Source organism: Arvicola amphibius, chromosome 2 (assembly GCF_903992535.2).
Source record: "Arvicola amphibius chromosome 2, mArvAmp1.2, whole genome shotgun sequence".
NCBI classification, from domain to species: Eukaryota; Metazoa; Chordata; class Mammalia; order Rodentia; family Cricetidae; genus Arvicola; species Arvicola amphibius.
This window is the reverse complement of record NC_052048.2, coordinates 19,779,838-19,804,481: the sequence shown is the minus strand read 5'-3', so window position 1 is coordinate 19,804,481 and position 24,644 is coordinate 19,779,838. Positions and strand designations below refer to the sequence as shown.

The following is a 24,644-nucleotide window of genomic DNA, read 5'->3' as shown; positions in this document are numbered from 1 at the left end:
GCACACTTCCACACATTCCAAAAAGTGAAATTAATGTGTTTAATACACTAGCAGTCTAAAAACCTAAACAACATGATCACATTAGTAGATGCAGACTATTGAGATGTGGTTTCACTATCTATTTCCAGCTGGCCTTGAACTCCGTAGAGGGAATTCTACCTCCCTCTGCCTCCCAAGCACTGAGATTAAAGGTATGCATGACTATATCCTGTCCAGTTTAAAGAAAAAAGATTCATTTTTATTTTTATTTACACATATGTATGTTTGTGTGAGGATGTGTCACACAAACATTGCGTTTCCCACAGTTCGGTATAGAAACACTATTTATGAGTTTTGCATAACCCTCTTCCCACAGAAGACGCGACAGAGATCAAAAGAACAACAAAAAATGTCAAGGCTGGGTAAATAGCTCTGCTGGTGCAGAGTGGAGCCAGCCCAAGTCTAAAAAACAAATCAATATGTGATATAAAGGATGGAGTCAGAGAAGTGGCCCCAGCACTTTGGAGGAGCCCAGAAGATTATGAATGAGTCCCAGCCATTGCACATTGAGTGATTTACACTGTGCAGTTTGGTTTTGCTTTGTCCATATTGTGATTGTGCCCTGGTTCTTCCCTCATGAAGGAAGAAAGTATTCACTTATTTTTATTTTATGGGATCCCACAGTTGAGAGACTGAATTTTTAAGATTTTAAAGGGGACTTTGGATTATTAAAAAGACTGAACTTTAAAGTGTTTGAATTTGTAAAGACTGTGGGACTTTTATAGTGTGTAAAATGTTTTATATTGTGATATTGATATTAGTTGTGATCTTTGGGATGAACAAAAAAAGCAAGGTTATGACTTAAGAGTGATATGTTTGTGTGTAGAATTAGCAATAGGTCAATTGAACTGACTCATTTTATGTCAATGACAAAAGTTAGTCATCTAAAAGAAGAGAACCTCAACTGAGAAATTACCTCTGTAAGTGCCAGCTGTGGGGCATTTTCATAATTAGTGATTGATGCAGGGAGGGCTCAGGATGGTACTACCCCTGGGCTGGTGGTCCTAGGTACTATAAAAAGCAGACTGAGCAAGTCATGAGGAAGAAGCCAGTAAGCATCACTCCTCTATGGCCTGTGCCATAGAGAATCATGCTTCCAGGATCCTGCCCTGTTTGAGTTTCTGTCCTTACTACCTGACTTGAGTGTGCAACTATAAGCCAAATAAACCCCTTTTTCCACAAAAAAAAAAGATGCAGACTAAGAACAAAATGAAATGACTTCAACTTGATAAAGAACATGCATGAAACACCAATGGCAGCACCATCCCCATGGTGAGAAATACAAAGCTTTCCTGTTAAGATGAGAAGCTGGAAAGAGGTTTCAGCAACTTCAAGACTGGAAAATGCAGCAGGATGATATATTAGTTACCCATCTCATTGTTGAGACAAAATGTCTGACAGAAATAACTCAGGGAGGAAAGATGTATTAAGGCACACATTTTCACAGGGGTTTCAACCACCATGTCAGACCAGAGTATACTCCCTTATGCCATAGGTTTGTTATTTACACTGGTCCCTTGCTGCAACTGAGACACATTAGGTATGAGGCATAGGCTGCCAAAGACATAATGGCCACATGTATCTCCTACTATACTTTTATTTGCATATAAAGGCATACTTTCTAAAATATTGACAACAGCATAGTAAATATATAAGGCAATGATGTGTTATGAGAATTATGAAGTGTTATGTACTGTATATAATGTGTGTTATGTGTGTTATGCTTTCATCAGCTGTGCAGAACTGAACAGTTGGATTGAGGGCTTGTTTGAATCAGTTGACCTCTCTGTCTCACCAGCTCTCAGAACACCTTAAAGAACTTCCAGATCAATTCTTTTGTTGATGCCATAATCTAAACTTGAAGAGGGCTAGGTCTCCTGACTACTGCTAAGGGTGGGACTTGAGTCCTCCTCCAAGAACAATGCTGCATCTGAATGAATAAATCTAAACTTGCTTGAGAGTTAAGGATCAGAGAAAAGGTGCAATGGCAGGCCTCCTTTTAGGAAAGTGTTATGGGTTCCTTTCGATTTAGGCTCCTCCCTTTCATCCCTCCTGTTCTCCTAATTATCCTTACACTTATGCTTTTGTACTGTCTTTTAAATTTTTAATTGAAGTTCCTGCTGGATCAAGTCACTACCATCAATAGGTCCACCTTAGGACACTGGCTACCCTGAGTAGTGTTTAACTGTGCCATCTAATCTTTGGTTTCATCTTATGAACTACATCCCCCATCTAATTAGTTGTTCATAAGATTTCTCTAGCAGCACATGACAGCAGTCAAGGACCCACACAGCTACTTAAGCTAAAATTCTCCTCCTTCTACATGAAGTCAAATCTGATATATATATTCCTTAGGTCCTGGGGACAGAGTCAACCTAATACCAGAAATCTCAGATGTCCAAAAAAAAAAAAAAAAAAAAAACCTCCTGATATAGCATAAGGATAAGAAAACTTGCAAGAAGGCTAAGATACACAACTGTCAAATACAGGTTGAGGGCCTAGATTAGTCCCATGTAGGCTCCCTGATTGTTGGTTCAGATTTTGAGCTCCCATGAGCCCATGTTACTTGATTATCTAGGTTTTCTTATAATGTCGTTGACCCCTCTGGCTCATATATCCTTCCTTCCTCTCTTCTGCAGGATTTCCTGAGCTTAGCCTAATGCTTGACTCTGGATCTGCATCTGCTCCCATCAGTAACTGGGTGCAGCTTCTCTGATGGCTACTGAGATAAGCACCAATCTGTGTACCTTGGCCTTCTTGAGGGACTCCTAACAGTGGGAGCAGGGGCTGTTTCTAATGCTGACTGACTTTTGTTCTTGGCTAGTCTTTATACTGGATTATCTGTCCAGCCTTATTACAAGGCCAGGTGCTTAGTCTTAACAGCAACTTGATATGCCAGGTCTTGTTGATATTCATGGGAGGCCTGCCCTTTACTGAATAGAAAAGGGAGGACTGGATTTAGAGGATGGGCAGAGGGGAGTGAATGGGAGGAAAGGAGAGTGGGGAAACTGTGGCCAGGAAATTAAATAAATTTCTTAGAAAGGAAGGAAGGGAGGGAGAGAGGGAGGGAGGAAGGAAGGAAGGAAGGAAGGAAGGAAGGAAGGAAGGAAGGAAGGAAGGAAAGAAGAAGGAAACTTGCCTGACAAGAAAACAGCAACAGAACACCTGCTGGCATCATTCAGCCTTGCCTGTAAAGAACTTATCTTATGATAAAACTTTCCTATCCAGAAGTTCCTGGGTATATGGTCTCCACCTCCACAGAGGATTGGTGTCCTTCGTTATTCTGATTAAAGAATAATCTGCTTCAACCCTGATCTAACATGCATGCCCATGCCCATCTTTAAATATATATATTATATATGTTAATACATAATATATATAATTACATGTAAGTGTAATTATATAGTAATTGCTGATTCATCCATTTGTTTATTAGGCTCTTTGTTTATTTGATGTCTACCATCATGCCTAGCAAAGAGGAAGCTGGAGAGGCAAGCATGGATGCTGAGAACTGAATCCTAGTCCTTCTGGTTGTGAAGGCCATCTCCCCAGCTTTAACTTCATTCCAATGTTATTCACAAGAGCAGCTGGTTTCAGTGACATATGCTCTAGATAATGAACAAAGACATTGTGAGATTTCTCAGAAGGGTTAGGTCTTTATTTTTAAATATTATTAAAGTGGTACTAAAGGTGACATGCTAACTTGTATGTTCAAAAACTCATTGATACCCATTTTAACAGGTTATGTTATGATCTTATGTTATTAGTTTTAACTGCACTGAAACAAGTTATGTAAATAATTTCATCTTTTTATACATGGACTGACTCTGAGAAAATAGCCTTATTTTGTCACAGCATTTGGTGTGTCCTATTTCCCATGGCTCACACCCAGCCCATACCAGTGTTGATTTAACATTAAGTCTGCTGTTGATTTACTGGTCTGTTTTCTGTTCAGTGATGTTGATTCTGGTTTGGTTGTCAGAGAAATATCAGCTTTCCATTTAAAATGCAAATATCTACTTTCAATGTTTGGTCAGCTTTGCCAACTCTGGGTCCATTGTTCGAAGAATATGCCTCTGGTAAGATGACTTTAAGGAAAACTAGAGGAGAATATATTGTAACTGCTATGGTCATTGTTACTAGGGAAAATAAGTGTGGGTTCTGTGTGAGCACCAAGGCCAGCAGAATAAGCACCATGTGAGGCAAGATCTAGTTCTCCATGCCTCAGCAGTGAGTTGGGTTCAGATGTCTGGACTGAAGAACCAGGAAGATTGTTTGAGAGTATTTAAACATAGTACAATTTTAAAATTGAGTTTCCTGGTGACAATGAACTCAGTCTTATGTGCACAATAAGGCTTAAGGCATGACTGCATTGAACTGTAAATACCTGTGACTTCTTCCATAAAAATGGGTTCTATATTGACTGCATGTAACACCTTAAGGGTCGGGGAGGATTTGGTATGGTCATGTTCTTACAGATAGCATAAAGGGCCCTAGGCTATTAACCACCTCTGCTCCCCTCTGTAAAGTTCATGTGACATCTCCAATAAGGATGAGCTCTTTGACTGAGAAGCAAAATGCTCAAGATGAGGGTCTCAGGAGAAAGAGTTTGGGAAAGCCAGGTGTGGTCTGACCCTACAGACAGCACAGAAGTCACCAGGTTATTGGTCACATGCATTTCCAGTCTTCTGGGTAGAAATTAAGTTATACCTGCATGTTTAACATTTCTTGTTCTTTAGTGCTAATCTGTGAGGACATGAACTTCTGTGTCCCCAACAACTGTGTGTGTTGCTATAGACAGATCAATAAAATCTAATGAGGTTTTTCTTATTTTGTTTTGTTTTGTTTTGTTTTATGAGAAAGTGTCTCACATAGCCTGAGTTGTCCTTATTATCTGGCCTCTACCCCCCTCCCCCCCCATAGGGATTATAGTTGTGATACCTCTGTGTCCTGCTGGCTTTTTATTCTTTAATGAACTCTATTACCACAGCCCTATTACCACCTAGTATGTCATATAAGATGTCACTTTTCACATAAATTTTATGATCTGTTCACTAAGTTGGCAATCAGGAATGGAAAATGGGGCCAGTTCTTTAAAAAGTTTATAACAGCTTTTGCACACAGCTATTTCATTCTGAAGGCAATGAACATATCGTATATGGTTTTTCTAAAGATCTTCTTCTGGGTCTAGGCAGATGGCCCAGTCATTAAAGTGCTTGCCACATAAGTGTGAGGACCTGAACTCTATCCTTCAGAACTGACATAAGAAAGTTGGGTCAGATCCTTCAGACTTGCTAGTCAGTTAGCTTAGCTTAATCTGTGAGCTCCAGGTTCAGTGAGAGAACCTGTCTTAAAAAAATAGTAATTTAGGAAGTTAATGTCTCTACCCTTACCTACAATGGACAAAGACGCCTTTCATCTGAGGACATATTGAACCTGGTTCTAGGACAACCTGTGCTAGGTACTTTATGATTTTTCTTTTCTTTTTCTTTTTCTTTCTTTCCTTTTTTTCTTCCCTTATTACAGATAATAGACATGGCCTGGCTGGGTCTTCCTGGTGACCATTCAATGCAAGATCAACATGCAGGCCTGTGCAGTCTAACTGCTGAATATTGTTCTTTGGAATTTCAAAAAGGAAGGAAAAAAACAGAAAATGATCCTTTCGTGTTGCACCCAGGCTGAATCATTTCCTGCCTTATTTGAAAGGGTATTTAGAGCTGGGGAGAGATCCAGAGTTCTTACTTTCAAAGAGAAATGCATTGCTTATACTTTCATTTCTCTTTTGCCACAAGCTCAGTGGAGAAATGAAACTCAAAACGCCCCAAAAGCCCTTGGGTGGAATACGTAACTGGTCGGCTTCAAATCCCAAGTCAGCCTCAAAACAAAACCAACCAACAACATCCTACACCCTCAAAACTCCAGAACTCTGGCTGAAGGGGGAGTTTGGGGGAGCTGGGCAGTAATGGGGTAAGGTGGGGGGACAATAACGAAGAATATTCAAGGAGCTCCTTCCTTTGTTTTTTCATTTGTTCATTTGTTCCTTTCTTGATGTAGGAGGATCTTCTATCTATCTGTTCCTTTCATTGGTTAATTAATAAAGAAAACTGCTTGGCCTGATAGGTCAGAACATAGGTAGGCGTGGAAAACAGAACCGAATGCTGGGAGGAAAAAGGCAGTGAGGCAGACATCATGAAGCTCCGGTCCAAGATGGACATAGGTTAGAATCTTCCCAGTAAGCCACAACCCTGTGGTGATACACAGATTATTAGATATGGGTTAAAGCAAGATGTGAGAGTGAGCCAATAAGAGGCTAGAACTAATGGGACAGGCAGTGTTCAAATGAATACAGTTTCCATGTAATGATTTCGGGTAAAGCTAGCAGGGCGGTGGGTTGCGGCCCGCTTGCCTCATCACTACACTTCCTTCCTCCTTTCTTTCTTAAAGATTTATATGCATGTGTGTATGGTAACAGTTCCTCTGAGACTGGCGTTATAGGCAGTTATGAACTAGTCAGTGTGGGTTCTAGGGACAGAACTCAGGTAAATCTTCTAGCTGCTCAGTCATCATCTCTCCAGTCCAGGGAGTCCTAGTTCTAAAAAAGTCGTTTGTACTCAGAAAGTGAAGAATTCCTAATAAATCATAAAGAAGCATTCACTACTGTATTTACATATATAAAACAAAGAGTAGGCACCATTCTTTAAAATCTGTAAACAAGATGGAACGTATAGCCCATGGAAGCAAAGAGAACTGGCTCCTGTAATCACATGACCTCTTACATATGCTGTGGCATGGATGTGCCCCCATCACTAGTGAGTAAACTAATTTTTAATGGCCAATAGGTAACTTTACCATGCTTCAAATAGGTGAATATGGCTAGTGGATATAATTATTTACTGTTCAGTAAAATATGTTTTCCAAGGAAAAAAGATAGCTCATCCCATCACTACTTTCCTATGGCTCCTGAGAGTCAGTGCAGACAAACTGCAGGTACTTCTGAAATGGTTACAGTGGTAGTAAAGGCCCTTTAAGGTCGAGAAAAAAAAAACAAAAAAAAAAACCTCCTGGAGACCTACAGTTCCAGCAATTACAATGTCATACAAAGCTCTCTGTCTTCCTTTGGGGGGTGGGGCGAGGGAGGGGCTAGGGAGTAGACTTCAAGAGTAGTTCCAGCATCATTGGAAAACTGAGTGGAAAGTACTGAGACTTTTTGCTTTTGCTGTCCTTCCTGGATCTATTTTCTTAAGGTCAAGACCCTACATTGAGAAGGTGAGAAGCATGCATGCTCAATGCAGGAATAAATACAGACTCTGTTAATACCCCGAGTCAGTCTAATCTTGGCAGTGTGCCTTCTGTGGGTCTGGAATAAAGGATACATACTTTGTTACACACTGTAGCCTCACTGCCTAACAGCTCCTGGGTTTCCATGATAAGTCTCCCCAACTCAGACTGGGTATCTGGCTCTGCCTGTGCCTCTCTTGGGCTCCCCAACTCCCAGAACTGCTGCAGGCCTGAGATAAGAGGATTGCAGTTCCTTATCATTGGGCTAGAGTTCACTCTGTCTTCATCCCTGTGCCAGGCTATGACTGGGTCAGGCTACATTTATGATCCAGGAAGAGGTCTATTATCTCTGGCTCAGAATCATGGGTTTAGAGGAAGAGGCTTCCAGCTAGGGGAGGGTTGAAAGTCCTTTGGGGCATATTAAAATCTCTTGTGTTAACAGTTTCACTTTAAGTCAGAGCTCTGAAGAGAAACGAAACACAAAGTTAGTCAGTAAATGAAATGTCAGTCTCCAGATGGCACCACCACGGCTGCCATGGACTATTCTCCTGTTACAACAGGATTTTATGATCAGGATATTGAAAGAGAGAGGGAGCTGAAGGCAGGGGAATGAGAATGGAAGGAGAAGGGAGAAAGAGAGAGAAGTAGAAAGAGACATAGAGAGGGGCAGAGAGAGGGAGGGGAGAGAGAGAAGAGAGGCAGAAGAAGCTATACAGGATATGACAGGGAAAGGGTTCAGGATTTGAAGTTTTTCTGTGCGTTTATGGAAAACAGGGTATGCTACTGGCTAGATTAAAAGCCTTCCATGACTTTGTTTTAAGATACCAGGCTTTGCCGTAGGTCAAGAGGATGAGGAAGAAATGAATGAGGACCAAAACCAGGAGACTTCATTAGTTAAGGAAGACACTGATCAAAGATGGCCTTCAGCCTAGACAGAAAGGTTGGTGTTAGGTTATTTTAGCTACCTCCTGCACTATGAAACCTTAGGAGATATACTCTTATATTCTTCTTTTATACCTCAAACTTGTGTTGATGTCTGAGGAAACAATTACTTGTGTAACAAGACTTTCTTGTCAAACTTTTTTCAGGGGACTGCCAGCTCCCAATAATGACATGGAGACTTATTACTAATTATCAGAGGTTGACCTTTAGCTTAGGCTTATTCCAAACTGTCTTATAACTTAACCCATTTTTACTAAACTTCATTTTGCTATGTGACATTTTACCTCTTCTCCATTCTGTATGTCATACTCCCTCTGTGTCTCACTTGCATCTCCTCCATTCTTACTCCCAGAGTTCCTCTCTCTCCCTAGAAATCCTTCCTATCCTGTCCTGCCTATGTATTGCCCATTCAGCCTTTTTTAAAACCCATCAGGTGCCTTAGGCAGGTGAGGCAAATCATAGACATATTTTCATGTAGTATAAAAAATATTCTGGAACATACTTGGACATCAAAAAATCTTGGTGACACTCATCTCCAACTACATTGACAGCTGAGTACCCCAAATTCCTGAATTCAAAACCCCTCTGACTCATATCTATTAACTCATTTTTATAATATGCATAAGATATTTGTATTTAATATGATATATTGCTATATTAATTATATGTTATTGTTTTATTTTATATAATTAATTTATAAGTTTTTTAGTAATTTTTAAAATAGTTATTTTAACTGATTGATTTCATGTGCATTAATGGTGTCAGATCTCCTGGAACTGGAGATACAGAGAGTTGTGAGCTGCCATGTTGAAGCTCAGAATTAAACCCAGGTCCTCTGAAAGACTAGCCAATGCTGTTAACCATTGAGTCATCTCTCCAGCCCCTAAATTTGTCATTTTTTTTAACAGCCTTGGCTAACCTAGACCTGTCTCTGTAGACCAGGCTAGCCTTGGACTAATAGAGATCCACCTGTCACAGCCTCTCCAGTTCTGGGGTCAGAGTCACGTGCTACCAGACCCATCACCCAAATATTTTATTCTAATATTTTAAAATTTTTCTGAGATGTTTGCAATTTTCCTTGGCATATGTTTCTAAATGATAAAAACAACGCTAAATTTTTGTTTGTCTCTTGAGGACAATGATACAATGCTGCTATATTTCTGGGGCACCTCATTCTAAGTCCAAATTCTTCAAGCCTGTGATTCTACCTCTGACACCCTCTTCTGACATCTGCAGGCACCTGTAATCACAAGCACAGTCCCACAGACAGGCACACCCACATACATATAATTAATTACAACACAAATAATCTTAGAAAAACTCCAACTCTGCTTCATAAACTATCTAGTCCTGAAATTCTTCTTGGCATCAAAGCTATGAATCTTGGTTTGGCCTGAGTCAAAGGACCCTGAAAATCTAGAGCAGTGATTCTTAACCTATGGGTAGTGACTTCTTTGGGGAGAGGGTGTTGACTGACCATGTCACAAGGATTACATATCAGATATCCTGTGTATTAATATTTACATTCTGATTCAGAACAATAGGAAAACTACAGTAGTTTTAAAAAATAAATTTATGGTTGGGGTCACCACAGCATGACAAACTGTCTTAAAGGAGCACAGCACTAAGAAGGTTGAGAACCACTGATCTAGATGCATTTCTTGGACTGGTGAGGGTGGCAATGGGATGTGTCTTTCTGTCCCCACATCACTAACCAAACTTTTCCATATTGGAACTTGTTGTAGGAATCAGCCTGAATCACTCCTAATTGAGTAAACGATCTCTTATTCTCGGAGAGGAGAGAAATGTGTTCACTGACTGTGGATAGTGTGTCTCCAGCTCTCTGCATTCTGACTCTTGTTTCCTAAACATTCTGTCTCTGGATCGTTTGCACACAGAATCCTGAGCTGACCTTGGTACCCCCTTCTTCAGTGATGTCCTCAAAACTCAGAGTAGCAGTATGGGGCTCACCTCTCCAGAGGATCACTGCCCTTCTCAAAGCAGGAAGGGATAGAATTGTTAAGGAGGAGTGTACTGACGGGCCAACCACAGGCAGAGTGCAGTAGAACCGCCCCTGAAGCAAAAGCAATTTCATCCTCTCGGCCTTTCCAGTTTCTATCTTGTTGTTGCTGAAAACTCTGCTTGTCGGGGCTCTGAGATGAGTGCTGCAGGGACTGCAGAGGCTTTTGTGGGCAGGCTCAGTACCACAGACAGTCTGCAGGAGGGCGAGCTGGGTATGTATTTAATGCATATTCGAAGGAACTACCAGAGCAGAGAGGTGCTTGCCAGAGACAGGAACGGAAGAGGAGGGTAGAGGAGCTGAACCTCACACCTGTGAGCCTGTCACAGTGGGTTTCTGCAGAGCTAGAGAATGCAGACAGGAGTTTAGTTAGCTAAGACGTTTTCATATTAGTTATTCTATCACAGCATATAAATAGTTCTCGCACAAGATAAATGAAAAGTGAATTGCAATACAAAAGCTTTTCTCTTTTTTCTTCTTTTCTTTTCTTTTCTTTTCTTTCCTTTTCTTTTCTTATCTTCTTAGCTCGCTAGTCTATGCTTTTCCCGGGGATTTGGTAAGTGACACTCTGGTGAATCACACCAAGTCCCTGTGGAACATGCTTGCTCTACAAGTCCAACAGCAAAGGCAAATTCAAACAATAACAGCTCTGCAGTTTGTAGTGACAGGAGGTGGCTGGGAAGCTGGGGCTTTTGTTATGCAGATTCACTGTGATTGCAAAGGATTTAAGGAGGAGGCATGAGGAGGCCTGGAGTCCAGGCTGACCCCACCCAGGACCAAATCCTCTGCAGAGTAAATTATGGAAAAATAATATAATAGGTTTTCCACTACAGTCTTAAGGAAAGAAGTGAAATTGTGTTTCTTTCGTTTTGAAAATGTCTATGCTTCATTATATTGTACTGTTTTATCTTCTTTTTTCCTTCTTCCCTGTCCCTCCACCTTAATTGTTTTCATTTAGGAAAAGACACTGGATTTTGAGAAAACAAGACTGATATTTACCAAAATACAAAATTCATGACAAAATATTGACGCTGCCGGGCGATGGTGGCGCACGCCTTTAATCCCAGCACTCGGGAGGCAGAGGCAGGCGGATCTCTGAGTTCGAGGCCAGCCTGGTCTACAAGAGCTAGTTCCAGGACAGGCTCTAGAAACTACAGGGAAACCCTGTCTCGAAAAAAAAAAAAAAAGCAAAATATTGACGCTTATCACTTAAACCAAGTATTCTCGTAACGGAAACAATATTATTATCATTATCACTATAATTATTATTTATTATTATTATTAATTATTGATGTTGTTGCCCTTGCTTCTGCCTGCTGCTGATTGACTAATTGTTTGAGAAAGTCTCATACGATTTTTCAAGCTGGACATTAACTTCTGCTCCCTTTGCCCCAGCAGGGTTGACTTTGAAACCAAATACTTACCTAATGGGAACATACCTGTTGCGAATGTGGAGCTCCTGTCCAAAGGGCAGATGTTGTGTAATTGGAGACATTCTGCAACTTGTAACTTGTCTCTCATTTGAAACCATAGCTGGTTCTGTGAGTAAAGCAGGGGTTTTGTTTGTCTGTTTGTTTTTGTTTTTATTTTTCAAGAAAGGGTTTCTCTGTGTAGCCCTGGCTATACTGGACTCAGTCTTGTAGACCAGGTTGCTCTCAAACCTGGAGATCTGCCTGCCTGCCTCTGCCTCCTGAGTGCTGGGATCACCTGGCACTCTTTTTTTTAAATAATGCTAAAAATCAGATCAGCAATGCTTCTTTTCTTTGTTTATTGAGAGCTCATTTCTAATATTGCTTCCTAATAAAGACACAAAAGTTACTTTCAACTGTGCTGTGGGAGACATTAGATTTTAGAAGGAGATGCATGCATGTACAGTATAAGAACGGTGGAAGAAATAAATACTGTTAATATATTAAAATGAAACAGACAACATCAGATTTTATACCACTGTAAATATGAAAATATGAAGGACTATCAATAAATCTTGCTGTTGATAATGTATATGAAATGTCTGGTGTGTGGAATCCTGCTGGAACCTAGGTGATTAGATGCTTAAATTCTCTTTTAGAAGACATATCAGGTATTATATTTTTTAAACACAATCCCAAACTTGACAGTTTGGTTCTTTTTTTCTTTTCTTTATTCCTTTTTTTTTTTTTTTCAAAAAAATGACATTTTACACTTACCACAAATGTTTATTATTTCATTAAGGTGACTACATTAGAAACTCCCTCAGCTATTTTCAGGGACACTATATATTGCTGTGAACTCTAGTCTACTGTGCCTTTGACACCAGAACTGATACCTCTTTGTAGCAAATATAGCCTCCTTCCTCTCTACTCTCCCTAGTCCAGTAAGAGATATCTATACCTGAGTGTGCATTGTGACATTATTCACATTAACCAGCACATGGAACCCACCTGCATCACTTATCACTTGCAGTGAATAAATAGGGAAAATTGTGACACATACAAAAGAGAGAATGAGATGACATCTTTTGTGACAGCATGGGTAGACCTGAGTGGCATGTTGAGTAAAATTAGTCAGGCATGGAAAGCCTAACACTGCTTGACAGAAGAAGAAATAGCTAGGAGTATGGGCTGTCCATTCAGAGTTTGGAAGAGGTTTTAAGCACAATGCTAAACTCAGAAATCATAGGTAAATCTAGACATTTCAAGTTTGAAGGTGTTTAGAAATCTGGGGATGGTGGTGTTAAGAGGAATAGAAAACTGATTAAAATTGATTTCTCACATGCAGACTAGTATAGGAGCTGGATAGTGAGTACATGAGAATTTAGCATATTTTTCTTTATTTTTGTATAGGCTTAAAATTCCCAATAGTAAATGACTTGTTTTGAAATGTTAAAAAATAGAAGAGAAGAGAAGAAAACATGAAGAATGACTTACAGATGAACTGACATTCAAGAGACTAGTAAAACAAGTGGGTCATTATTGGGGAAATTAAAGGACACTTTGGGCATCACCTTAGTAGAAAGAAAAAATTAGAAATCATGATAATTGAGTTTATAAAGACATTTTAGTCTAATAAAAACAAAAAAATGAAGATTGAGAGTTTTATATGTAGTCAAAATCCAATGGACATTACATACTGCTTGCAATCCTCTAATCCTGAGCATCGTCTTTCTTGTTAGTTTAAGCATCAATTCTCCTAAGACATGGAGATGTATACTCATGTCAGATATATGCTCATGTCTCCATCACAGTGAAATATAGACCTATAACATCTCAAATTCATCTGAGGCACATTGCAGATTCTTTCCAGTCACTTTTTCCCTCTGACCTGACATTTGTTTTTCCAGAAGTTGCTCCCATAGATCCTACAGTCTTGTAGTCCTCCCACCTCTCTGTCCTACATAGCTCTTGGCTATTCAGCTCCTTTTTAAAAACAATCATTTGGCAGAGACATATTTTTACAGTGTACAAATATTCTGCAACACAGACAAATATGCAGGCAAATCAACCATATGCATAAAATAAAAAATAAAGTTAAGAAGAATGACAGACCATGCTTATTTTTGAAATGCCCTATATCTATAAATGTGTTGGGAAGAGTTTCATCAATTCCTAACCTGTAGACAGTTTTGTTATTTTGGAGTAATATTAATTTTTTTTGCATGGTTTTGGTAAACTTGTTAAAATGCTCCCATATTTCACCCATTAATTATGTCAGTGTCTTTTATTATATTTATGTGTATGCTTACTAAATGTTTACTTACCAGATTCTTTGAAACTGATCTTTATGTAGTCCAGGTTGGCCTCAAACCTCCTTTGTAGTCAAGGCTGGTCTTGTACCCCTGACTCTCCAGTTTCTACCTCTCTAGCACTAGAATGGCAAAAGTATACCAACATATCTGCCTCATTGACTGGAAGAGGAGTTATAAAGACAGTCATGAGCTGTCCCATGTGGAACCTGGGAGCCACAATTGGGTCCTCTAGAAGAGCAACAACTGTTTTTAATCTCTCAGCTCTCTATATATCCAGCACATTGATGATCCCTGCCATCTCTAGCCCCAATGGTGTTTCCCTCAGTCCTAACCAATCTATTCTTAAGGAACTAGCTCCACAGGTGGTTTTTTGTTGTTATTTCTTTTTCATCCTGATCTTCACTATTTCTGTTTCTTACTTCTTCATTGGTTCATGGGGTAAAAACTGCAAGACTCCATGGCAACACTTCTGCTTCCCTTTCTTCTACTTTTTGGTGAGTCATAGGCATCTTTTCCAGACAAGGACCTGAGAAGGGTGTTTACAGAGGAAGAGTACAATCCAAATCAACAGATGATTCTGGGTAAATTAATTTTTTTCTCTAAAAGTTTCTTGAGATTGATATTCTTATATTTATATTTTTTAGACAAAAAGCTCAAAAGAAAATGTCTCAGAATCGTCTCCCCCGTGTCTCCTGCTAAACTTTACTGCTGCTATGTAGTGATCATCATTCTCACTGTAGCTGTGGTTGCACTTTCTGTGGCTCTGTCATTGTCAGGTGAGTGACATTCTCCAGATTCTGCAGCATTCTGTCCACATCCACACTGTCAGTTACACTCACTGAGCACTGTGAGCCACGCACCATGGGTAGGGCAAGAGAGAAAACACACTGGAAGTTCCTGTTCTGTGGGAACTTAGGATCTAACAGGAAGAAACTGAAAAGGAACAACACAGGCTGTAATATGCACAGGAGGCTAGGTGATGGAGGAGTGTCTATGTGTTACTTTCATTATTAATAAAGATACTGCCTTGGCCCTTTAAGAGACAGAAAATTAGGTAGGCGGAGTAGACAGAACAGAATTGTGGGAAAAAGGAAGCAGAGTTGGGGAGACGCTTCAGGCAGTCACCATGATTCTCCTCTCTGAGATGGACGCAGGTTAAGATCTCTCCTGGTAAGCCACACCTCGTGGTGCTACACGGATTACTAAATATGGGTTAAAGGAAGATGTGAGAATTAACCAATAAGAGGCTACAGATAATGGGCCAGGCAGTGTTAAAAGAATACAGTTTCCCTGTAATTATTTGGGGTAAAGTTATCCGGGTGGCGGGACACAGCCTGCCGCTCCGTCTACAGCCAGGCTCAGCATCCCTGGGAAAATGACATTTAGTAACCTCTAGAGAGATGCAGGAGACATAATTCTACCTTGGGGAACTATTCAAGGAAGAAAACAAGGAGAGCAATACCTAAAGGAGTTAGCTCAAGGAAATGTGAGGACAGAGAAGACTAATATGGCAGGATAATACAGCACCTCTCCCCCGTTACTCATCATATTAGTTATCATGTTCAACTGTATTTTTGAAAGTATTCAATGAAAGGTTTTTGAAGTGATCAATTTACAGAATTTTAGAACTACACTATTCAGAAGAGTCTAATAAAACTCTTGTACTGTTGCCATCTGGGTGGGGGGTGGTCCCCTTTCCCTCTTGGGTGGTTGGCCAGCAAGTTGAGAGGGGAAAAATGAAGGAGGGGTGACAGAAAGTTTTATATACCATACATAAGCACAGATGAAGAGAGACCTCTATGAAGCAGACTTACTTGAATCAGCTCAACTTCATTTCAAAGTTATAGGAATATATAGGATTGAGGAGCCTAAAGACAAACCATGGTGCGGTCCTATCACTAGACCTGGTATGTAGCAGTAGGGTCCTTTAGCAGAGTTCCTAGCACAAGTCTTCTTAGCAAGGCTCTGAATCAAACATCAAGTTAAAGATGATCAAGCATCTGGTTTTAAAGACAGGCATCTGGTTTAGAGACAGTTTTCAGATAAGGTCAGTCCTCCAGGCCCAGGGACATTCTTCAGATAAAGATAGACAGAGAGCAGGAAGCTTCGTTGGGGAAGGAGGAAGCTCCATATTGTCAAGCTAGAGAGAAAGCTGCTAGGCTATAGCAGACTGTGACCTCTAAGGAGCCAGCATGTATTTCAACATCTGAGCAATCCCTTAGTTCAACAGGGCCACACTGTATACACTGCCTTCCCAATAGTCCTCACTGTTATCTCAGTTATCAGGCTGACTGTCAAATTAGGTGTCCATACAGGGTGCTTGTTGTTCTAGTAACTCCTATTGTAGTGAACAATCATAAAGCACAGAAAGTGATGATATTATAGAAATTCACTTCCTGGGTGCCTTATTGTCAGTGAGTACCTGAGAAAGATTGTGGCATAGGCCTGGGCTGGCATGCCTTTAGATAAAGGAGCATAATCCTAAGGAGAAGACTCCTACAGATCAGTAAGGAAAATTACAGTCAAATTCACATCTCACATCTAAAGTAAGTAGGGATGCCAATTCTTGTTATAATTTATTTTATTGTCTAAATATTAGTAAGAAGACAAGAACAGGTCTCAATCAAAAATACCTACGCCGCTTGCCCAAGAAACTGGATTGGATTTTGGAATAAATGTTTTTATTTCTCTGAAGACTCAAGTACTTGGACATTAAGCCGGGACTTCTGCCTGGAACAAAAGGCCCAGCTAGCTCGATTTGACAACATGGAGGAGCTGGTAAGAAAAGATCAAGAATTGGTTTGTTTGTTGTGCTAAATATGTATTACCTTGAGACAGACTGGCTAAAGATAAAGCATGAGGAAAGATCCCACAACTTGCAGATGGGGACATGGAGAACACGTGAGTGTGTGCCATTTGCTGATAGCAACATTTTTTGACTGGAGCCCTCAGACATTCAAGAAACATTTTCTTATGCAGAGCTCATAGTCAATCCGGAAGCTTGGATAAGCCACTTTACTGAGATACCTGCTGGTCATGAGCATTTTTCTCCAAGCTAGCAAATGCTGCATCCTGAAGTTGACAACTGTTAATAAGTGCAAGGCGAGGCTTAACCAGGAACTAACCCAGCCATGAAGAATATGGCGTTATACTCAGTGTTTTAATTCAAGTGAATACTTGAAATAAATTACTTAAAATACTTAAGAATTATGGCAGTTAACTGAATACTCTGAGAACTGAGGGCTTCAAAGTCTGTGCCCCTCAGATATATCCTTTTGTCTTCAAAAGAGAAAGCTGTGGCATGGGGACACTCTAGTATCATCTCAATCAAAAAGACACATATATTCGCCTTCCATGTTTTATGACAGAATTTCCTGAAGAGGTACAAAGGGACCTCTGACTACTGGATCGGCCTGCACAGAGAGTCACCACAGCACCCTTGGAGGTGGATGAACAACACAGAATATAATAGCTTGTATGTTTTCAAACCATTTTCCTTATACTGCGATCATTTGTTGTGAAGTGTGTGAGTAGTGTCTATTAGAGAGGAATGTCTGTGTTGTGTGAAGCCAGCTGTACTGTCTTGGAGGTATATTGGCCATCATTTTCAAAACTTTTACTTAGTGTGATTTTCCTCAAAATCTTTAGCACATCATCACATTTAAGGTAACTATGTCTTCTCCATCACTAACTTAAATTTCTTTGTTGATGATAAATGCCCTGTGTCGAATGTAGAAAGAACCTTAGATGGGCAATGAGAGCCCTGAAACTTCAGGAAGCCACTTCAGAAGGGCAAGCCTGAGACCCATCAGTCCACTGTGTGTCTGCATACACTTGTTAACAGAAGCAGAGTCTTCACAGCCTTGAAAACCTCCTCTAAAATCTTCTAACTAGAGAGCACCCCAGACAATTCTTAAATGTGAGCATAGACTTTTTGAATGGAGTCACTATACTGGAATGTTAGATCACAGTCCCAGTCTTGTCCACTATTAAAGTCCATTCAGAAATTTACTAAGATGTGATTTTTCCCCATATGTGATATGCTTCAGAAGAGAATTGAAAATCATCCTCAGTGAGGCCACCTATGGCTGTAGTTCATTCGAACAGGGTAGCAAGTACTAGTCAAATGCTTTGTACACATATTTCAGGTTTCAACATAGACGAATGTCAAAGGTACTGTGTTCAAATCAAACAAGATTTTACTGAGGAGCAAATGCATTTCTAGGCTCTGCAGATTTACAATTTTTGGTTTATTTTTAGGGTTCCCATCCGAGGAGTGGAAGACTATGCCTACCTGAACAACAACGGGATCAGCAGTGCCAGGATCTATGCAGACAGGAGATGGATCTGTAGCAAGCCCAACAGCTATAACCTCCAATGCCAAATTCCTTTTGATTCTTTCTAGTCTTTGTCAAGAGATGTTTTGCCACCTAATATCTACAGTTGCTGCTCTATCCCCTATTTCCAACATTGTTATCAAAATGAATTGATAATATTTCTTTATATCCAAATGAAAATCATGTTGTAAAACTGCACATAAAAGGGTTTAGAAAAACATAGGTGAGTCTAAAATACTTGTTGGCACTCATACCTTAAGCCTAAAGTACAATTAATGTTTGTGAACTCTACTTTTATGAAATGAAGTTTTTGTTCAGACAGTTCTTTCTTTGAATTATGAGATCACCAGAATGAGTTCCTCAAAGTGCAATTGCCTTTTGACTTTAATAATTAAAAACAATTGGACAGTGGTAGTACACATTTTTAATCCCAGTACTCAGAAGTCAGAGGCAGGCAGATCTCTATGAGTTTAGGGCCAACTTGGTCTACAGAGCTATTCCAGGACAGATAGGGCCTGTTACCCAGACAAATTCTGTCTCAAAAACCAAAACAAAAAAAATAAAAAATAAAAAAGAAGAAGGAAAAAAGCACCAGGCAATGGTGGCAAAAGCCTTTAATCCCAGCTCTCAGAAGCCAGAGGTAGGTAGCTATCTGTGAGTTCGAGGCCAGCCTGGTCTACAAAGTCAGTTCTAGGACAGCCAAAACTACACAGAGACATCCTGTTTCAGGGTGGAAAAAATAGAAAAGAAAAGAAAAAGAAAAAGAAAAAATGAAAAAAAAGGGCTGGTGTTTTCTGAAAATTACTTGTGTTTTCAGAAAAAATGAAAACATTTACACCCAAATCCAATCCAGCTTCTTAGGCAAGCAGCATGGGTATTTTTGATTGAGGCCTGTAATTACACCTGTAACCCCAGGTACTTAAGGGTTGAAATAGAAGGATAACAGATTCACACGTGGATTCTGAAAGTATGGGAATTCTAATGATAGGAAGATGAGAATTCATTTTCACCATCCTGTAATTTGGGGACACACACTACACATTCTTTTCAAAAGTTGTTCCAACACACAGAATTTAAAAAGTATTTAACACTAAGATTTACTTCATACTTTCCAATTTAAAACATTAGGGACATTGTTAAAATGTTTCTCTAGTTTTCAATGTTTCTGTTTCCAATTATTCTACTCTAAGTACATCTTATAAACAAATGCCATTTTGTTTACTGATTTGCTTGGATTTATTTCACATAAATAAATGGGAGTTAAACTCCTCGGGCATTCAAGACTCCTCAATAGTGTGTGTACTATTGGGCCCTAAAATCAAGGTATTTAAAATCTTTATAGAGCAGCTACACTGTACTGATGAGTTTCAAAAAGAACGAAATATCAGGTTGCAAAGCATCTCTTGGCCTCTTTAACCCCTCCTCTTCCCCTTGTTCTGTTCAAAAAATACTTTTATATCTACTTATTTTGTATCTATTGCTTATGCATAAGAATATATGTATATGGTATAGGAGGTCCTTCTTTCTATGTGTTTCTTATATTGGTTAATGAATAAAGAAACTGCTTTGGCTTGATAGGGGCAGAACTTAAGTAGGTGGAGAAGACAGAACTGAATGCTTGGAGGAAAAAAGGCAGAGCAGACAGACACCATAGAGCTGCCAGAATCAGACAAGCTGAATCTTTCCTGGTAAGCCACTGCCACGTGGCAATACATAGATTAATAGAAATGGGCTAAATCAAGGTGTAAGAGTTATCCAATAAGATGTTAGAGCTAATAGGCCAAGCAGTGATTTAATGAATACATTTTTCTGTGTGGTTATTTCGGGGCTATGCTAACTGGGTGGCCAGGATAAACAAGTGGCCCTCTCTCTTGTAACGTGTGTGTGTGTGTGCGCGCGCACCCTGTGGATCAATGGTTTTATCCTGTAAACTTTTGTTTCTTGTATTTGTTTAATATAATGCTGATTGGTTGGTGGCCAGGCAGGAAGTATAGGTGAGGAGACCATGCAAGAAGTAGAGGGAAGGCAATGAGAAGAGAATTCTGGAGAGAGGATTCTGCAGTCTACAGTCATCATCCAGACACAGAAGAAACAAGGTATGACTGCCTCGCTGAATAAGGAACCAAGCCACATGGCTAACATAGTCAAGAATAATGGGCTAATATCAGTCATAAGAGTTAATAAGAAGTCTGAGCTACTAGGCCAATCAGTTTATAACTAATGTAGACTTCTGTGTGATTTCTTTGTGACCTAACTACTGTGGGAACCGGGCAGGACAGAAACCTCAGACAACACATTTATGCACCACCTAGGCTGGCAGAGCTCAGAAGGAATGAGCTCCCTGGAACTAAACTGATACATGTGCACCATCTGAGCTGGCGGAGAACAGAAGGCATCAGGTTCCAGGACTAAACATGTAAACTCATTCTGGCACTGGAATCCAGGTCTTCTGTAAGAACAAGTTCTCTTAACTGCTGAACTATCTCTCCAGCCTTCTCTCCTTCACTTCTTGCCAAGCTTTGCAAAAGTTAAGTTTTTGTAAAGTACAAATGCCATGCTTTGTACTTGTCCCTTTCTGAGAAGAACAAGAGCAGGAATAGGGGTTGAGGGGAATGAGGGTGGAAATGGGAGGAGGGAAGAGAGGGAAAATTACATTAAAAAATGCATTTAATTTTTAAAAAATGCAAGTCACTTTTGGGTAACATACTGTGCTTATTTTACAGCTATAATTTATTATTTATTCAATGAATAAAATATATTTTATTTTGGGAAATGACTTTCTGAGCCCCCTCCACTACACACATACACACACACACACACATTTCATTTAGCCCTAATAAAAATTATTTTTGCAATCTGTTTTATTTCCTGCATCCTCATAGGAAGGTATAAAACATCCTCAAAGAATAACAGTAGTGTGTCCAATACAGGAGTATTCAAAGCAGGCCATACTTAGCTTAGGTTTTTATGGGATTGAGAGATGTGTCAATAGTAAGAGTTTTGTTGTACAAATACAAGGACCTAAATTCAAATTCTCATCACCCACATAAAAAAAACAAGCATGGCTCTTCTCATACTTCTCTTATTTTAGGTCTACAGGGGACAGAGACAGGAGGATCCTTAGGGCTTGTTGGTCATAAGTCTGGTTCAAGGAGAAACAATTTTTCACACAACAAATAAAGAGTAGATCATGGCTATAATTTGGGATTTATACCTTCCTCTAGATCAAATCCTGGGTGTAGGAGGTTTTTTTGTTCATGTATTGCTTTAATTGGTCAATAAATAAAGAAACTGCTTTGGGCCTGATAAGTTAGAACTTGGGTAAGCGGAGAAGACGGAACTGAATGCTGGGAAGGCAGAGTGAGAGAAGCCATGGACCCTCTGCCTGAGATGGATGCTGGTTAGAATCTCCAGTAAACCACAGCAACGTGGCTATACACAGATTAATGGAGATGGGTTAAACTAATATGTAAGAGTTAGGTCATAAGAAGTTAGAGCTAATGGCCAAGCAGTGTTTTAATTAATACAGTTTTTTGTGGTTATTTTGGGTGTAAGCTGCCCAGGCAGCCGGGACAAACAAGCAGCCTGCTCCCTTCAGCAAAATCCCTCAAGTTTATTCTTATTTTTTTTTTTTTTTTGGTTTTTCGAGACAGGGTTTCTCTGTGGCTTTGGAGCCTGTCCAGGAACTAGCTCTGTAGACCAGGCTGGTCTCGAATTCACAGAGATCCGCCTGCCTCTGCCTCCCGAGTGCTGGGATTAAAGGCGTGCGCCACTATCGCCCGGCTTATTCTTAATTTTTTATTTTTTGAGAATTTTGTTCCATGTATTTTACCTTATTTACACTCTCCCCAATCCCAAAATCCACCTGACCCATCCTTACACACTCAAATTTGTATCTTTAACACAAACAAGCAAAGCCCATCAAGAACAATTTATGCTGTTCAAATATTCACAGATATATAGTATTCCTCTGGAGCATGACTGACTCTCCAAGGGTGACATTCTTAGAGTGAACTATCTCTTCCACCACATATATAACTATGGCAAATAGCTCCATGGCTAGTAGTGGGGTTTCATTTCCAATTTCCACACTGGAATCTCACACTTTTTACACCCTTATTACTGCAATGATCCCTGAGCACTGGGAGTTGGGAAAAAGTATATATGTTCCCTTTAGACCTGAGCATTCTACAGTATTTATTTTCTACATCTTGTCCAGTTTGTGAGTCTTTGTGTTAATCACCATCTACTACAAATAGAAGCTTCTCAAATGAGGCGTGAGTGATGTACTGATCTGTTTAGCCACAGGTTTTTGGCCCAATAATAGTGCCAGCTTTGGGCTTCTTCTTGTCTTCTTGACTTAAATTCAATCAGAAAATAGTTGGTCATTTCTCTGATATTTGTGACACTATTGCTTCAGTGGACATGTCTTGCCAGAGCAGTAACTATTTTAGCTTGCATGTTTCAAAGATGACTTTGATTGATGATTGCTTTTCTCGTCTGATAGCATGGATAGCCCTTTCCAGAATTATGAACACTATCTAGTAGGATGAAGCTTCTGGGTTAATATCAGCTTGATCTCTCCATGTTCTATGACTCAAATATGTACTGTCTTTGGCAGTAGGGTTTTACTTAAAGCTCTAGAAGAAAATCATGAGAAATGGCAATAACCTGCAATGTTTGGGAGTTTATAGGATGTCACTATCCAATAACTCAGAAGTAACCATTCCTGGCACTGTACTTTTTATTTTTAGTCTGTGTTGTCTAGTAGAGGTATTGTTTCTTATTTTTAGGATAACTTCATTACACACACACACACACACACACACACACACATATATATATATATTTCAAAAATATATAGTACACATAAACGTCCATAATTACACACATACATGTATGCATGCGTACAGACAGACAGACAGACATATGCTTCTACAGTAGTAGGATTCCATATCATCTTTTCAGAGGGTCTTTAATATTATTTCTTCACATATTCCATATTCCACCCTGATCTTTGCTGCCACAACACAATGTAACCCTTATTCTATCATTCCATTTTAACCTTTTCTATCGGTGTGTTCTGCTTTCCTGTCTTTGAAAGTTCCTCTCCATTGCCTCTTGGTAATATTCTGAGTTTTGTGATCATTGCAGCAGAAACACAAATATCTGAGTCCCCAAATCTAACATTTACAAATGAGAGGCAATATGTGGTGTTTTTCTTTCTGGGTCTGGGCTACCAATTCAGAATGATTATTTCTAGCTCCATTCATTTACATGCCAATTTCATAATTTAACTTATCTTAACAGCAGAATAATATCCTGTTGTGTAAATGTACCACGTTTCAATATCCAGTCATCAAATGGTAACCATACAGGCTCTTTCCATTTCTTGGCTATTTTAAATAGAACAGCGATGATCAAGGGTAAGCAGCTATGTCTAGAATAGTATACAGAGTCTGATCTGACTGTTCTTTTGTGTCAACTTAACACATGCTAGAGTCATCAAAGAGGAAGGAGCCTCAGTTGAGGAAATTTTTCCCTTGAGAATTTTTTCAATTAGTGATCAATGAGGGAGAGCAACAGACCAGCATGGGTAGTGTCTTTCCCTGGACTGGTGGTCCTGGGTTCTATAAGAAAGCAGTCTAAGCAACCCAGGGGGAGCAAATCAGTAAGAAGCATCCCCCCAAGGCCTCTGCATCAGCTCCTGCCTTCACAATCTTTCCCTGTTTTAGTTCCTATCTTGACTTTCTTTAATGATGGACTATGATGTGGAAGTATCTTCCAAATAAATCCTTTCCTCCCAAATCTGTTTTTTGTCATGGTGTTTTGTTGCAGAAATAGAAAACACTAAGACAAGCGTCCTTTGGGTAAATGCCCAACAGAGGAAAAGCTGAACCATGTAGTAGATCTATTTTTAGCTTATCGAGGAACTCCACCCTATATTTAAATCCATCATCAGTGTCATTTATTATCTTTTGACATTGGCCATTTTGACCAGAGCAAGATGAAATTTCAAAGTAGTTTTAATTTGCATACCCCTGATTACTAAGTATATTGAATATTTTTAGCAATGTTTCTCAGCTATTTGTATTTTATCTTTAAAATACCTAGATAAAGGTTGATTATTCTTTGATGCTTAATTTTTGAATTCTTTTAATCTAGATAGTAAACCTCTGTCAAATATACAATCACTAAAGATATTTTTCTCATTCTGTAGCCTGTCTCTCTGTCTGAGTAATAGTATCTTTTGTTGTGCAAAACCTTTTCAGTCTCATGAGGTCTCATTCATTTATTGTTGATC

At 39.5% G+C, this 24,644-nt stretch overlaps 1 protein-coding gene across 1 annotated transcript; it reads left to right on the top strand.

The window, feature by feature from the left end:
• Window positions 1–10,348: 10,348 nt before the first annotated feature.
• Window positions 10,349–18,558, top strand: Clec2d (C-type lectin domain family 2 member D). Its single transcript, XM_038318327.1, has 5 exons — window positions 10,349–10,493; window positions 14,648–14,779; window positions 16,603–16,781; window positions 17,372–17,478; window positions 18,264–18,558. Exons 1-5 carry the CDS (start codon window positions 10,418–10,420, stop codon window positions 18,406–18,408), a joined length of 639 nt encoding a protein of 212 aa, XP_038174255.1. The 5' UTR covers window positions 10,349–10,417; the 3' UTR covers window positions 18,409–18,558.
• Window positions 18,559–24,644: the final 6,086 nt, after the last annotated feature.

Bases quoted from the DNA above. Each gene is read 5' to 3' on its own strand.
- Clec2d (XM_038318327.1), top strand. From the start codon at position 10,418: ATGAGTGCTGCAGGGACTGCAGAGGCTTTTGTGGGCAGGCTCAGTACC. The intron at 14,780-16,602 runs GTGAGTGACATT...TCTAAATATTAG, and splicing joins TGTGGCTCTGTCATTGTCAG to TAAGAAGACAAGAACAGGTC. The intron at 17,479-18,263 runs GTATGTTTTCAA...GTTTATTTTTAG, and splicing joins AACACAGAATATAATAGCTT to GGTTCCCATCCGAGGAGTGG.